We start from the raw sequence: 16,312 nt of genomic DNA on the forward strand, positions 1-16,312 counted from the left end.
ACAAAGTCGGTGAGCAACGCTTGAAACAACAGTGAGCAACCATAATCCTGAATGTGGCAAGCTAATTAATGATCAAACATGTCCAAAACTTGACATCAAGTTACATTTTGCTGAGTTTCCGGCAATGCAAAATGATTTTTCTCTTTTGAATGAATTGACTCATGTACTATTGCCAAGGTTGTACGGGCTACAAACGTCGTTTGTTCTTACAATTCTTTCACAAGATATCCATTTCTTTTTATTTCCTGATATATTTTGTCGCATAATATGAACATTTTTGGGGGCTTATTTAGTCGGTTGTAAGATACAGAACTGTACTTAATCATATTTTTTAGTGGAAGTACAATGGTGGCAACAAGATTCACTTGATATCATTGGAAATTATTTGAATGCAACACGAACTTTCATCTTTTTTTCTGTGTTTTTTTTCTACTTTTTTAAATTCCTTAAAAAAAAACTCATTATGTTTATTTTTTCCGAGCTGTTACTTTTTGCTTTTGGTTCTCTATTTACTTTTTTCCTACATTTATTTCTTTTCTTTTTTTCTGGCTTTTTTCTAAAATTTTCATTTTTTTTTCTCTTCCTTTTATTTCTTTTTTTTCTCAGCTTTTCATCACTTTTTCATGTTGGTATTTTTTTCTTTTTTGTTCTATTCCCTCCTTCTGTTAAGTCATTTTGTGCATAATTTTACTTGATATTTGGTCATGTTGGGATTAAAGAAGCAAAAACAACCTGATGAGCCGTTTAGGACCCGAAAGAGTCGGTTCCTTTTAGTGAGCCGAGCCGAAGAAGCCGATTCTCGACATACTCTACTAACTTTACTCAACTTCGTTCGACTTCAAAATACCGCATTTAGGACACAATGTCACGGGAACCCGTGTATTTTTACCTTCATGCACTGTAACTTTGACTTAATTTTCTTCTGAATTAGCAATTTCGAGCCCTGATTTTTGTGCACCGGCTTGATTTTCTTGTGCGCTGAGAATGTGCAAGCAATGCACATTTGCACACGTGCGCAGCTTAGAGGGAACACCGTATATATAAATTGACAGGTACGTTCTAGAAAAAAAGTCATATCGAGTTTGGTTCTTTACCAATTCTTCCAGACCTCAAGAGGGCAGTGTGCAGTCCAAGGCACTATAATCTCATGACATCGCCGTAGTAACGGTCAAAGCAAAACCGGAAAATAAACGGAAGTACGTGCTTAAAAAACACACGGATGAGATCGATCATTTTAATATAAACCCGTTAAAATATCAACTTATCGATCGAATTTACGACTTAAACCTTGATTCTCTGTATGAGGTTATTTAGGATAAAAAAAAGTCCAAACACATAGTTTTTTTTTGCACAAGAAAACGAAGTGTGTTTTATTTTGAATACTGAACCGGATACAAAAAGTGTTATGCAGTTTCTCCCTGCGACGTCCTTGGCAACCAGATCCACGTGAGAATGATCACGATCTTAATTTTAGTTACTTTTTAAATGTTTCTTTCTTATGTATTTTTGTGTACATTGCAAACTACAGCGTCTGGTGTTATCACTTTCCTAGGATACAAACTTGATCTAAGTTGAGGCTAGCATGAGTGTTAGCAGGAGGTCAGTGTTGACGTTCCTCCAGCGCTGTGTGGCGATGAGCCAGCAGACGAGAACCAGATGTGATCGCTTTCCGCAGCCCATTTGGACTTCTACCACCCGAACTTCAGCCTCCTTTCTCGGCCAGTGTCGTCTCCAAAGTATCGGCGTTGTGAGGAGCCACACGCGTCCCCTGTGCAGCAAGGTTAGCATCGCAGTTCGTCGGTTCACTGTCCACGGATTTGTGGGGTGTCTTGTGCAAGCAGACCCTGGCAGCGTGCATCCCTCCCCAGGCCAGTTTATTGTAAATGGTCTGCATTTATATAGCGCTTTTCAAGTCAAAGAAGACCTCCCAAAGCGCTTTACAATGTGCTTCACACTTACCCATTCACCCACACGCTCACACACCAATCGTTGTGTAGGGGGTGTACATATTGAAATGTTCCGTTTCCCAAATTGTTCGAATTAGTTATCTGACCCCATTAACCGAACACAACCTACATTCTCCTAACACTTCGCGCTCGTTTCTTGATGTGAAAAGATGGACAAGAGACCGGCATTTGCACACGGGGGCAGATTAAATTTCTTAAACAATTAAACTAAGTGAACGCCATCGAATATAAGGCCGAATTAGTGTCGCTTGAGCCTCCTCTCTCAATTTTCTGGTGTGTCGGCTCCTCCTATGGGCGTGCCAATGAAAGCCCCCACGTGGGGTCCACCCCCTCGCCTCGATGTCTGGAGAAACTCAAAACAATACCGAGCATTTATCAAAACAATGCCTGACGTCCTTCGTCAGAGTCCTGTTATCAAAATTCCCCAGCCAAAACATTCCGAATTTAGAATAGCATGACCTGAAGCCCACTCAGTGAAAATCTTCAATGCAATTGATAAATGTAACTTGTATTTAATCGTATAAAATCCTTTATAGTCAAATATTTAAAGTCTTTCAGGGGTTTGCTCCCATATGTAACAGATACTACTGGTTTCCATGGATACCAGTAGCAGTAAAAGCCTCCTGATCTGACAGATATACAGCACCTTCTTCATCTGGTCGCAGTTGTTTTTCAAAGTACAAAGCAGGGTTAGGGTTACTTAAAAATTATAACACAATATAGTGACTAATTAACTGTTGAAAAATGTAATCAGTAACGTAATTCAAATACCATAATCTTGCAGTAATGTAACTTGATTACTTTTGAATACTTTTGGATGACTCCAATACCAAATATGCTAATTAAAAAGAAAATTAACTTGGTGTAACTATTATTAAACTTGGTTTAAGATAATTGATCAATGTAATGTTGAAAAAGAATGAGAGGAAACCAGAATCAGGTAGTTGCTTACATATTAACACTGGTTCTTTGCATTTGAGAGAAACGTCTGACATTGAATGAGTTAATATGATGTGTCTACCACTTTCTGCTTATCGTATTTTCCGCACTATAAGACGCACCTAAAAGCCTTTATTTTTTTCAAAAGCTGACCATGCGCCTTATAATACAGTGCGCCTTATATATGGATCAATATTAAGTCGCAAAGTCTTGCAACTAATGCAAGCAGCCGCCAACTAGATTTTCCCCCAAATGCGAAGTAGTCCGCGGTGTATGCTGGGATTTATATACCGGCGTTTCATTGGCTAACCAATGTGTCAATCATCATTTGAATCAGTCACTATTGGCTAATGTTATCCGGAGCCTCGGATAGGCGAGAGGGCCGAAACAAACCCTGCAAATGGCCGAAAAAGATGTGTCAATCATCCGTTAAATCGATCACTATTGGCTGAAGTTATTCGGAACCTCGGATAGGCTAGAGGGCCAAGACAAACCCTGCAATTGGCCGAAAAAGATGACTGAATAGCAAGCTTGCTAAAGTACGCCATAAAGAAACATGTTTCATTAGTCTGGATTGACTTCACTCACGGTTGTAAGAAGACCATGATTGCGTATCATTATTGAACGTGAGAACTTAGGTGAGTTATGCGGCTTTATATTTCCCCGGTATCTTGTTTTAGAACCATCCTGATGTTGCTGTGATGAGTTGAGTGAATTCAACTCAATTCCAAGTGTTTATTGTCATATGCACAGTAAAGTTACGAGCGAAAAAGAAAATAGAAACTAAGGAATGGTTGGCATTTCTTGAATCCCAAGACTTTAACCTTCCGAATGATATTTGAATCGATGCATTTGAGTGACATCGTACGGACGCCGCATCCGCACGTGTCTACGACTTGTATTTGCTTCTTTGCAAGTTTTGGGAATGTTAAGGGGGTAAGAAGTTGGACTGAACCATTTGACTGTTTTGTCCACGTTCCCATTGTAGCGCCTTATAATCCGGTGCGCCTTATCTATGGAAGATATAGGACCAAAAACTATTTTTTGGGGGTGCGCCCTATAACCCGGTGCGCCCTATAGTGCGGAAAATACGGTAATTATTATTTTGGGAACTTTCAACATGACCTTGCAGTACTGTTTCCAGACCTTTAAGACTTCATATCTTTTTCCATATGGTAAAATTAAAAATAACTTTTACCAATGTCTTTTATTTCACAATTGGCTCCACCGTTATGCTATACAGTGTGTAATTTTCTACATTTATCACCCCGACTTGTTTATCATTGTGTACGTCCTCTTTCATTTCCAGGCGCCGTGGGAGGAAGAATATCCTCCACTTCCGAAGTATACGCCCGACACGCTGCCCACCAAGAGTAAGGAGGTGTACATAGTGCAGGTGATCGGACTGCCGTGGTCGTGCACAGCTCAGGATGTTGTGCACTTCTTCTCCGGTGAGACGAATCAAATTCTCATCTCAAGTTGGGTTCCTATTTCAAATCCATACAATGGTCCACACTCTAAAAAAAAAGGAACCAAAATCTAAACGTTAATGCGACGTAGTACAGTTGTGTAATCTCAAGACACTGTGTTTTTCTCTAGGATTGCTAGTTCCATGTGTTTGTCCCCCCCTCTCTTATTTAAATGATGGAGTGTTGGGCCAACCAAAATTTTCACAGTTAAGGTTTCATCTTTGGTGGCCAATCAAGCAAGTTTTAACGACACTGGCTAATAAAGGGGCAGCGCGGCGGCGCATTGGTTAGCGCGTGTGCGGCACAGTTCTGAGGTCATGAGATTGAACGTTCCTGTGTGAAGTGTGAATGTTCTCCCCCGGGAACTCCGGTTTCCTCCCACATTCCAAAAACATGCATGTCAGGTAAATTGGCCGGTGCGAATTGTCCCTAGGTGAGAATGAGCGAGTGAGTTGTCCGTCTCTGTGTGCCCTGCGACTGGCTGTCAACCAGTTCAGGGTGTCCCCTGCCCACTGCCCGAGGACAGCTGGGATTGGCTCCAGCACTCCAGTGACCCTACTGAGGATAAGCGGTGCAGATAATGGATGGATGGATGGCTAATAAAGGCGAAGCAAAGTTTGCAAGGAGCACGTTATGCAATGTCATAGGCTGGCGTATGCTGTCAGTCAAACAGCTAGGGTGGGCGGGCTCACAGGTCAATGTCTCCGAAACAAAACAAACTGGGAAGGGGCCGGTAGCTTTTAGCAGCTCGTTACATCGAAAAAAAAAAGACTTTAAAAAAAAGGGGGGGTGGGTGATTAAAGGAAAAAAAACACCAAAATGAAAAAGAAAAATCTAAGAAAAAAAGAAACAAAAGGAGAAGAATAAAAGGAAAAGGGAGAAAAGAAAAGAAAATGAGACTAAGAGGAAAAAAAGTGAAAAGTTCTGGGGAAAAAAAAGAAAGAAATTAAAAAGAAAATAAATAACCAAAAAGAGCAAAGCACGAAAAAAAGGAGGTAAAAGGCTAGGACAAAATTAAATGAGAACATAAAAAAAAAAAAAAAATAGTAAAAAGCAGAGAAAAGAAAGTCCAGGCAAAAAGAGGGGTCTCTTTAATTGGTCGTGTGTTTGTATTCAAATAATTTCCAAATATATCACGTTAATGTTGTCGCCAACATTGTATTTTCGGTAAAAAGTCCGATTAAATACAGTTCTGTATCGTGCAACAGCCTTAATAAATCTCCCATCATGTTCGTATTATTTAACATTTTCTTAGCAGCAAGGAGTAAGCTAGATAAACCATATTCAGAACAGTTCATTTTTGCTGTTCTAGTCATTTCCCTTCGGGGATGAACAAAGTATCTATCTATCTATCTATCTATCTATCTATCTATCTATCTATCTATCTATCTATCTATCTATCTATCTATGTTTAGATTCTTAAATAGTTGTTGGTACAGACGATTGAACGGAACCAAAAGGATTTTATTGTCTAGTCTGCATCTATATATGGTTTCTTCTGTTGTTTTATTGTCTGTGTTATTATTTATTCCTGAATAATTTTATTATTTTTAACATGATTATTTGTTTCATCTTAGTGTTAAAAATAAAATTATTATAGAACATTGGAATGTTTTTATCTGAGCTTTTCTTGTGGAAAAACCTGATGCGACTCAGCGTAACCCAGACTGTTTCCACCGGGCCCCAAGTAAACTGAGTTTGAGACCCCTGCTCTAAAACGATGTAAATTGTACAACAATGTGTTTGTATTAAGGTACTATAATTTTTAATACAGTTATATATTTGTTTTATATACTACTAACAGTGTTCTTGTTTGCCCGCGCCCCTGCGTCCTAGACGCATTATTTTTGCATCGTGTCAAATCAACGACTTTTTTGACACGAAATTGTAATTATCATATTTTAACAAAGATTTACCGCACTCCAAACTTTTCGTCAGGCAGAGCCGCCGTTGTTGTTTTGGTCTCGCGGTTCGAGTTTTCGTCTGCACGCCGATCTCAAGTTCGAGTTGTGTAGTCCGTCTCTTTTTAGAGAACTGGCTTTTTCGGCTCAACTCCTTAAAGAGCCGGCTCTCAAACGGCTCATTTGCTTTGATGCATTATATTAGGAATTATTATGTTGTATAAAGAAGTTAAGAAAAAAAGGAAGTATAAAAGGAGAGAATGGAAAAAGACAGGTTTGTGGTTATCCCTTTAATCAGTATAGTACCAACAATAATTTAATGCAATAATTTGAAATAAGAGAATGTATTATTCTACTTAATTATATTTGCATGTATGTTTTCCTTCTACAGTGAACGTCCAAGCATTTTTGAACTTTTTTTATAATAAACCTCATTCATGTCGAGCAACTCAGTATCTCACAATAAAAATGTTAATTAACAATATATATGATATAAGGAAACACATTTACAATATAACATGTTAAACTATATAAACAAACATGTTTTTGTAAGGGAAAATACGACAGTTTGTAAGGGCATGGAGCACACTAAATTTTGGGGACCCATATATCTCTGTTGGGACCCATAGATTTTTGAGCATGCGAGTCCCCGGGATCCATCACTTTTCACAGGTAAAATGAACACTGCTATATGTTTGGGACTAAATTGATGGCAAGATTTGTGTTTTATTGCAAAAAAGTTGGACTCTTCACATGGGCAAGAACGAATGAATTAATTGACTTGCTTGTTTTATTGTGGTTTGGTATTCTGTGTACAGCGACCTTGGGTGTCCTGAAAGGCGCTTTAAAGTAGAATGTATTATTACTATTATTATTAGAGGCTGCATTTCAGATTGTAGTGAAAAGGTGACCAAATTTGTTTGTCTCTTCAGCTTGTCGGATTCGCGGCGGCACATCCGGCGTGCACCTGGTTTTGGACCACCAGGGGAGAGCGTCGGGACGTGCTTTCGTGGAGTTGGAGCACGAGGAAGACGTGAGCAAGGCACTCGGGAAGCACCGGCAATATCTCGGTGCTCGCTATGTGGAAGGTTTGAGCTCTAAACCTAGCATAAAAGAAAAGTGATCTATAGAAACCTAGATTTGTGTTCTGTATCTGATTGGCAGCCAAATTGTAGACATTCTACTACTCACAGGGTTTGTACGGGATCTTGAAATCCTTAAATGCTTGAATTTCCATGTTCTGTTTTCAAGGGTTGAAAAGTGATTGAATTTTGGGTGAAGTGCTTGAAATTGTGGCCATGTTTCACACAAAGTATGATTTAAAAAGGACGCGGACACTGATCTCTGGTGGCTTTTCTTTGCTATTGCATATTCCCTGAGATTAAAGGCAGCTAGCATTAGTTTGTAATGCATTTGTCCTCTGAAACGTCCTAGCACAGGTGCATGCTATACCTAAACAGGGCACTATAAAATGTGTATTAGTGCAAGGATTACTTATATCATGGGCATTTGTTATGAGCAATGCAAAGAATTAAGGAAAGATTTTCCTGCAACTAAAAATGTAAGCTTGTCGATTTTAGCGGAGATCCACATATATATTCTCGATTTAGGTAATATCTGCAAATCGTGTTTTAATATAAACTCAAGATTAAAAACGGTGTATGTAAATCGCAGATATATTCGTGGATCTGCAAAATAAATGATCCACACAGGAATTTTGATTTCAATGTTAATGGAGAAATTGGAAAATTGACTTTGAAAATCCTTGAGAGTGCTTGAATTTGGCCATGAAAAAGCTGTACAAATCATGGAAATGGTTATAAGATTAAGTCTACCTCATTTTTTTTCTCCTTTTCAGTGTATGAAGTCACAGACGACAATGCTGAGGACATCCTGAAGAAAGCAGTGGGTCCCGCTGACACCAGGGTGGTCCGGATCCGAGGTCTCCCCTTCACCTCAACAGAGGACGACATTGTGCGTTTTTTTACTGGTACGGTGATCCCAATTAACTCCTATACTTTGGTAGTGTCAAGCAAATGTATTGTCCCCTCAAGCACTTTTTGTCTTATTGCCTTTTTTTCTGGCTTCAAACTTAATAAATATGTTTTTTTTTTTAGCTTTAAGAATCACAACATGTGAGACGCAATCGTGAAGTGGAACCCAAAATATTTTAATATTTCACATTATTTTTTCAAAGAAAAAATGATAAGTAGGTGTTGCAAAAACATTGCCCGCCTGTTCCCTCAGCTCAGCCAACTGACTCCGGAAGTTCCCTAATAAGTTCTGAATGATCCAATGTTGGCCTAAATGACTAACAATGACATAGCACATTTAAGTCTTAGTTTAAATTGACTTGCTCTGTGATTGGCTCAGAGGTCTGTGAAAGCAGACACTGCAGAACAGGACAGCATTATGAGGACTAAATGACGTAGGTACAGGATAAAGTTGTGGCGATTTTGCAACATTTATACATCTCACAAACCACTGAGCAAGCAATAATATAAAAATGGAGAGCATAAAACCACTGCAAACCTAACAAGACCTGCCATTCCCTCTAAATCTTTGCCCCAAACAAAGGGAAAATATATTTAGAGAGGAAACCAAGAGGCTCATTATCACATTGGATGACCAGGCATACAGAGCTGAGGTGGGACAATCTGTGCATTGGACAACTCTTAGTCATGCTCTGCATACATCTGGCAAGAAAAAAGCCCTTTCTGAAAGAATACCATAAAAAGGCCTGTTTGGAAGAAGACACAAAATTGAACTTTTTGGGTTCAATGCAAAGCGTTACGTTTGGCATAAGAGTAACACTGCACATCACCCTGAAAACACTAACCCCTCTGTCAAACATGGTGGTGGTAGCATCATGCTCTAGGGTTGCTTTCTTCAGCAGGGACTGGGAAAATGGTTAGGGATGATGGATGGCGCTGAATACAAAACTATTTGGGTAGGAAATCTGTTGGAGTCTGAATGAAACCTGAGAGTGGGGCGCAGGTTCACCTTCAAACAGGACAACGACCTTAAGCATAAAGCAAAATCTACAATGGAATGGTTAAAAACTAACAATAGGAAGGTTTTAGAGTGGCCAAGCCAAAGTCCAGACTTCAATCCTATAGAGCGCTGGTGGAAAAATCTGAAAATTGCCGTGCACAACGACGACCATAAAATCTAAGTAACTTGAGCTGTTTTGTAAAGAAGAATGGGAAAATCTCTCAGTTTCAAGATGTATAAAACATATAGTAGCCTAGATGGTAAGGCGCCCGCTTTGAGACTGGGAGGTCGGTGGTTCGCGCCCCGGCCGAGTCATTCCTAAGACTTGAAAAGTGGTCGGCGGCGCCCTCTGTTGGCTGCGGCTGCATCGGCTCGCTACAACGGGTCAGGTGCAATCGACATTTCGTTCTGTGTACATTGTTACACAGAATGACAATACAAGGAAATTATTTATTATTATTATTTTATTATAGAAACGTACATACCTGTAATCGCAGAAAAGGATTAACTCAAAGGGTCCAACAATTTTGCAACGTCTAGTAAAATAAATGAATAAATTTAGTGTCTTTTCACGATTGTGTTTCACATGTTGTTGATTCTTAGACAATATTTTGAGGTTTTTTTTTTATGTACAAGTTTGAAGGCTTAAATATTGCAATAGGTCAAAAAGTTCTTGAAGGGACAGTACTTTTGCAGAGCAAGGTATGCATGCATAAGTGAAAAGTCTGTTTTTGTGACTCAGGTTTGGAGATAATGGACAAAGGCATCACCATCAAGAAAAACAGCAGGGGGCGAAGGACGGGGGAGGCCTTTGTTTGCTTTTCCACGCAGGAAGCGGCCGATCAAGCACTGGAAAGAGACCGAGAGCTCATCGGGAACAGGTCAGACAATATCAATAAAATCTAGAATCTCAAAAACCGAAGGAAAAAAATATAAAACGATACATCAAGTGAATAATTTAAAACAAGTGGAAATTGGGGTATATTTAACTATTAATCAAACAAAACATAAAACCTGATCTACCTTAAAATCGAAACGTTGCAGGATCTTAGTGGGGGTTATTTATTTATTTACATTTATTACATTTCAAATCTTTATTATGTTTATTTCAGATACACACTGCAAAGTAAAATCATCAAAATATTTTCTAGTGGTAAATTGTTAATACGGGGTCTTGTATTTTAGCTGATTTCCAGCGTTATATTGCTTATTGAAGTATGAAAAGTGTTTTGATCTTTAATGAAAATTTTGGTTCAAAATATAATACCCAAAAAACAAGTTGCTAATTTTTTTTTCTACATTTCCACTATTTCTATATTATTTCAAAGAAAGTTGACTAAAAATGAAAGGTTCGCCTAAAACTCAGCCCAGTTCTTTTTGAATTATCGCTTCACTAGAAATAAGAATCAGGAGACTGCCTCCTCTCTATTAACCATTTACAGTGGAACCCCGGTTCTCGACCATAATCGGTTCCAGAACCCTGTTCGAAAACAGATTTGTTCGATCACCGAAATCATTTTTCCCATTAAAAATAATGTAAACGTTTGAATCCGTTCCAACACCCCGAATGTTTACCTTGAATGTTTAACATAAACATAAAGCTAACCCGGGCTAATCGTACGTCCGCGTTATCGTAATCTTCCGTACGAAAGATTACGCTAACATGAATGTGTAAAAAGAAAAAAATCAGGTCGTTTAAGAGTCATTCAGCACCCGGGTTTCCACAACAAGTGGTGAGCGGTTCATTGGAATGGGGGCTCTGTTCCAACACCCTGAAAGTCGGGCTTCGTTCCAACACCCTGAATGTTTACCTCGAATGTTCAACGTAAACAAAGCTAACCCAGGCTAATCGTACGTTCGCGTTATCGTAATCTTCCGTACGAAAGATTACGCTAACATGAACGTGTAAAAAAAAAAAGGATAAAGAAAACAATTATGAATAGGATTTCTTACCTTGGTGGTGGCCAGCAGAAGGCGTTCGCACACCTCCTTCATATTTTGCTATTATTTCTTTCTTAAATGCAATAGTTGTACGCACTACTTTTCTTTTTTTCACTTGTAGCAACTTTGCTGCTTGCACTGACTTTTGTCGGAGGCATAATGAGGGGCTAAAACACTTGGTACACCTATATTAAAAGCGAAAGCAAAACGAAGCACGTCCGCACGCGATAACAGTTGGTCACGAAAGGAGCCATCTCCACCCGTACGCCGCTCAGCATCGCATTTTAGCGTACGCACTCACGCATTACCGGCGTTCGAACTCCAATTTTTTGACCGAACAGCGAAGCAAGAATTTCTCTAAAATTTTTGGTCGGACTCCGATTTGTTCGAACTGAGAGGCGTTAAAAAACCGAAATTCCACTGTACTGGTTGCCAGAGGATTGAATACACTGTTGTCGAGCTTTTTTCAGCATTACACAGTAGAAATCTGTCTTATCGAAGATAGTGCCTAGTCTTATACTGTCTTGGCCATCAACACACTTCAATCGCTTGATACAGAAGGCAAGATTAGGAAGTGGGTGCTTCCTCAATGTGTGGACAAAGATCGGATGAAAGCCGCACCTGCTATCATACTGTTATAATTTCTGAAACCTTGATACTCTAATAGTATTCCAAAGTAGTAAAATAAAATAAAAATTAGCTTATTTTTAAGTTTTGGCACTCCAGGACAATGCTTCTGTGGACGTCATACGTTATGGCACCTAATGAGTGGAAACGATCAGAAAAGTGTAAGGCTTTCACAAACTGGATTTCATGTCACCTCAGTGGTTTTCGTTCTCTTTTCCTATGCTAGATATATCGAAGTTTTTCCCAGCAGCAGTCAAGAGATTCCTTCAGACCGGAGCAATTCTACACTAAATGAAACAACCAGGAAGAATTTCAGGCCCGGATTTTCTCCAGACAGACCGGGTAATTTCATTTTGGTTTTGAAAAACAAGAATATTGTTTATAAAATAAAAACAAGTATGAAATGTGTCAAGATCTTACTTTTGGATAACACACACCAAAGAAATCGCACCTAATGTTTCTTCAAAAAATGACTGTGTTTAGCTGCTGCATCAATCCCTCCTCAACAGTCCACGTTGTCCCATCACGTCCACTTGAGAGGACTTCCTTTCCAAATCACTGGAGTGGATCTTGTAAAGGTAATCCCTACTTGAAAATCACCACATGATTAGTTTTATCACTCATCTATCGCAATAATCAGGGCAGAAAGTTGCTCTTGACACTTGCTCGCAACAATAGTCAACTGGGAATAACATCAGTCAGAATAGTGCAGGGTAAAGGTGGGTCACATTGGCAGGCTAAAGCGGGCTGAACCAAAAAAAAAATGCCATCTGCCGGCCTATGCTCTTACCAGAAGTGGACTGGGGATAATGGACTGCGGCCACAATCTTGCTTTTAATTTTACACGAGTCAGAACGGCACATCTCCCGACAAAAGTGCGGTCCTTGCTCGCAGAAATATTGGATTGGGTATAATCGATTGCTGCCGCACCAGAGCATTTCACTTTTTGGTGGACAGAATGGCAAAAAAAAATTGTTCTGCCTGTCCTGGCTAGGGGCAATGCGCTATCACACATAATGGATCACATCCGCATAATTGCAGTTCACTTTTTAGTGGACAGAATGGAAAAAATAAGCAAGCGCGCAAACCTTGAATAGGTTGTCTCGGCTCTTGTTTTCAGCAATAGTCGACTGGGAATTCCGCATCGCGGCCAAATCAGTGCAGGTTTGTTTTAGGTGGGATGGTTCAGTGGCTTGAAGCGTCGCTGGCCCCTGCTCTCAGCAAAAGACTGAAGATAATGGATAGTTGTCATAATCATTTCATTTTAGGTGGCCCAAAAATGTCACGCTTCCTGACAAAAGTGTCTTCTTCCAATTCCTGCAAGTCACGTCATGCAAATGGGCATAACACATCACAGCCGGACAAGTGCAGTTCATTTTAGGGCAAAAAAACAGCGACAGCAAAAAAAAAGGCTACCGGGCATTCTGCTGGTCACCACTTGCAACAATGCGATTGTGGATAGTTGATCGGGGCCACATGAGTGCAATTCACTTTTTGGTGGACAGGGCAAAAAAGAGCTGCGAGTCCAAACAAAAATTGCACTCCACCAGCTCCCAACTCGCAGTGATATGCATTCGGGGATAACGATTGCACAATATTTTTTGACCCGCCATGCACTGATGTCACGAAGCACGACGCAACGAGGGTTAACCGTATCATGATCTTGTTATAAACCGTTTTTGCTGTCTTACAGTTCTTCTCCCCGCTGGTGGTGTCCAAAATCTGCCTGGAACTGGGACCCACAGGCAAGCCAAGCGGCGAGGCTGACGTTTACTTTGCCAGCCATCACGACGCTGTGGCAGCCATGGCCAAAGACAGAATGTACATAGGTACACACTTGATTCAGTTCATTCATATGAAAGAAATACTATATTATAGAGGTAAGGTCGGACCTTCAGCCCGACTCGAGTCGCAGGTACATAAACCCGAGGCCGCCCAAACCCGACGGATTAATTTCATTTCATAAACGAGGCCGAAATAAACCCGATACTTTAATTTGCTGCTAGTAAACATGAAGCTTTACTCCGGCCGTGCGTATTTCAGCACAAAACTGTTCGTTTTAGCTGAACTAAGCAGTTTGGGGTTTACTTCAGTCCCTCAAATCAAGTGTGCACTTCAAGTTTAGCGCCTAATTGAACATTTTGGTACTGAAGCGCAGCAAACGAAAGTCAAACTGAACCAAATGGCACTGAAAAGAAAATCAATTTCTGCAGATTACAAGCTGCAAATAATGAAATATTTCCCGAAAAAGCAGAAAGAATGTTTGAAAAGCTTGTAAGCAATTGGCAAGAAGCAGAAATGACGTCTGACGTAAGGGAGTTGGAAGAAGGAAGTCGCGCGTCTTTTACCCCAACACTAAGGAGGAAAATTTCAATGGATTTAGTGATTTGGAGTTGAAATGATAGTTTGGTAAGCATTTCTTTATCTAAATAATATCTAGAGTAAAAGTAAGTGCATGCTGTGTAGATGCTCCAAAAAAACAGCAAGAGAGAAGTCCGACCGACCCGACTTAATGACTGACATTTTAAGCCAGAACATGGCCTGAATTTAAGGCTGGGTTCAGTTCCAAGATCTTTCCTCTACTATATTTTTTCCCTTTTAAGTTGAGTTTCTCTGTGGATTTGTTTTTATTTTGTCATTGCCAGTGCCGTCAAAAACGATATGCCCTGTTCTTAATTTCAATTTTTTTTATATTTATCAGTCACAAAGGTTTCAGATCATACCAATTTTAATATCACACAGCGATAACCCAAAGAAAGAAAATGCCGTTTTGAAATGTTGATTCTATTTAATAAGGCACGAAAAATCTAAACCTTTTTGGCCCTATGTGAAAAAGTAGTTTTCCCCTGAACCGAATAGTGAGTTGGACTACCTTTAGCAGCAATAACAAAATGAAACCTTTACGATAATTGGTAATGAGTCTTTCACAACTCTGCATAGTATTTTTTGCCCACTCTTCTTTGCAAAATTGTTTCAATTTAGCCATGTTGGAGGGTTTTCTGGCATGAACTGCCCGTTTCTGGTCACACCACAGCATCTCAAATGGATTTAAATCCGGACTTTGACTTAGCCACTCTTTTTTTATTGTTTATATTCTATTTTATTGTTTGGCCGTTCAGGGGTGGACTGGACTTGCTGGTATGTATGGGCTAGTGTTCCTGCTGCATGATCCAGGAGCGCTTGAGTTTATGGGCACGTTGTCCTTCAGGATCTTCTGGTGAACACCAGAATCATTATTCAGTCAACCACAACAAGTTGTCCTGGTCCTGAGGCAGCAAAGCAGCTCCAGACCATTTACTATTTGTTACTCCACGAGAAGAAAGCCACTGGCCTATAATGCTATCCATGGGAGACAAAAGAACACAAAGTTGTCTCACATTTGCCAAAAAGCATCTTGATTATCCTCAAGACTCATGGAGAAAGATCCTTTGGAGTGATAAGTAAAAAAGATTGACGTCTTTGGAAGGTGTTTATTAGCAAGATACAAACGGTGTAAAAATGGCACAACTTTTAATAAAAAGAACATGAAGAACCTGACGTAGAAAAGTTTGGCCATCAGTTCGTGCCCACAAACTCAAACGCTCTTGGACCATGCAGCAGCACAACAACAGCCAAAACAAACCTGCAAGTCCACTTCTGAATGGCTTAAAAAACAAAGTGAAGGTCCTGGAGTCGCCAAGTCAAAGTCTGGATTTAAATTAAATTGAGATTTTGAGGTGTGACCATAAACGGGCAGGTAATGCTATAAATCCCTTCAATATGTTAGATTTGAAAATGTTTTGCAAAGAAGAGTGGGCCAAAATTCCTCCACACCGTTGTGAAAGACTCATTACCCATTTTCATAAACGTTTGATTTCTGTTATCCCTGCCAAAGGTGGCTCGATTCGCTTTTAGGTTCAGGGGGCGATTCATTTTTCACATAAGATCAGATAGGAATAGGTTCTTTTTAATTTTGTATTAATTACTGGAATTGACATATCAAAAATTTCTCTGCTATACTAAAATTGGTTTAAAGATCTGAAACTTGTTGTGAGTGGCAAATATGCATAAAAACACAGAAACGAGGCAGGGGGGCAAATACCGTTCCACAGCACTGTATTACTGAACATTCATGTGTTATTTTTTGCTGTTCTTAGGTGAAAGATACATAGAACTTTTTCTCAATTCAATGCCTGACCAGGAAAGGTGAAAAAAAAATCCCACACCAGGTAAGTTTGGTTAGGTGAAATTTAGCAAACCATTCTCTTTATGCTAACTCTTCTTTCTCCCTTTTTGTTCCCTCTGACACAGACTGCAGTATTGATTCAAGTGTGAAGTCAAAGAATAAAACATACCTGGTGTCAACATGTGTTTAATTTGTTGTGAAACATAAAGCGCATTGATATTTATGAATTGAGGGAGCATTTCCAAGGTATTGCAGTTTTCTGACTAAAATTAATTTTTAGTAAAAGAGGGGAACAAATACCTACAGAAC

The 16,312-nt window shown here is 39.6% G+C and overlaps 1 protein-coding gene across 1 annotated transcript; it reads left to right on the forward strand.

Annotated features, from left to right (window-relative positions):
• Window positions 1-1,495: 1,495 nt before the first annotated feature.
• On the forward strand, window positions 1,496-16,182 carry grsf1 (G-rich RNA sequence binding factor 1). Its single transcript, XM_088335172.1, has 10 exons — window positions 1,496-1,780; window positions 4,216-4,357; window positions 7,209-7,364; window positions 8,135-8,266; window positions 10,013-10,151; window positions 12,065-12,180; window positions 12,322-12,416; window positions 13,532-13,667; window positions 15,975-16,046; window positions 16,129-16,182. Exons 1-9 carry the CDS (start codon window positions 1,583-1,585, stop codon window positions 16,025-16,027), a joined length of 1,167 nt encoding a protein of 388 aa, XP_088191298.1. The 5' UTR covers window positions 1,496-1,582; the 3' UTR covers window positions 16,028-16,046; window positions 16,129-16,182.
• Window positions 16,183-16,312: the final 130 nt, after the last annotated feature.

This window comes from Urocampus carinirostris, chromosome 5 (genome assembly GCF_059441175.1).
Source record: "Urocampus carinirostris isolate Australia breed hairy pipefish chromosome 5, RoL_Ucar_1.0, whole genome shotgun sequence".
NCBI lineage: Eukaryota > Metazoa > Chordata > Actinopteri > Syngnathiformes > Syngnathidae > Urocampus > Urocampus carinirostris.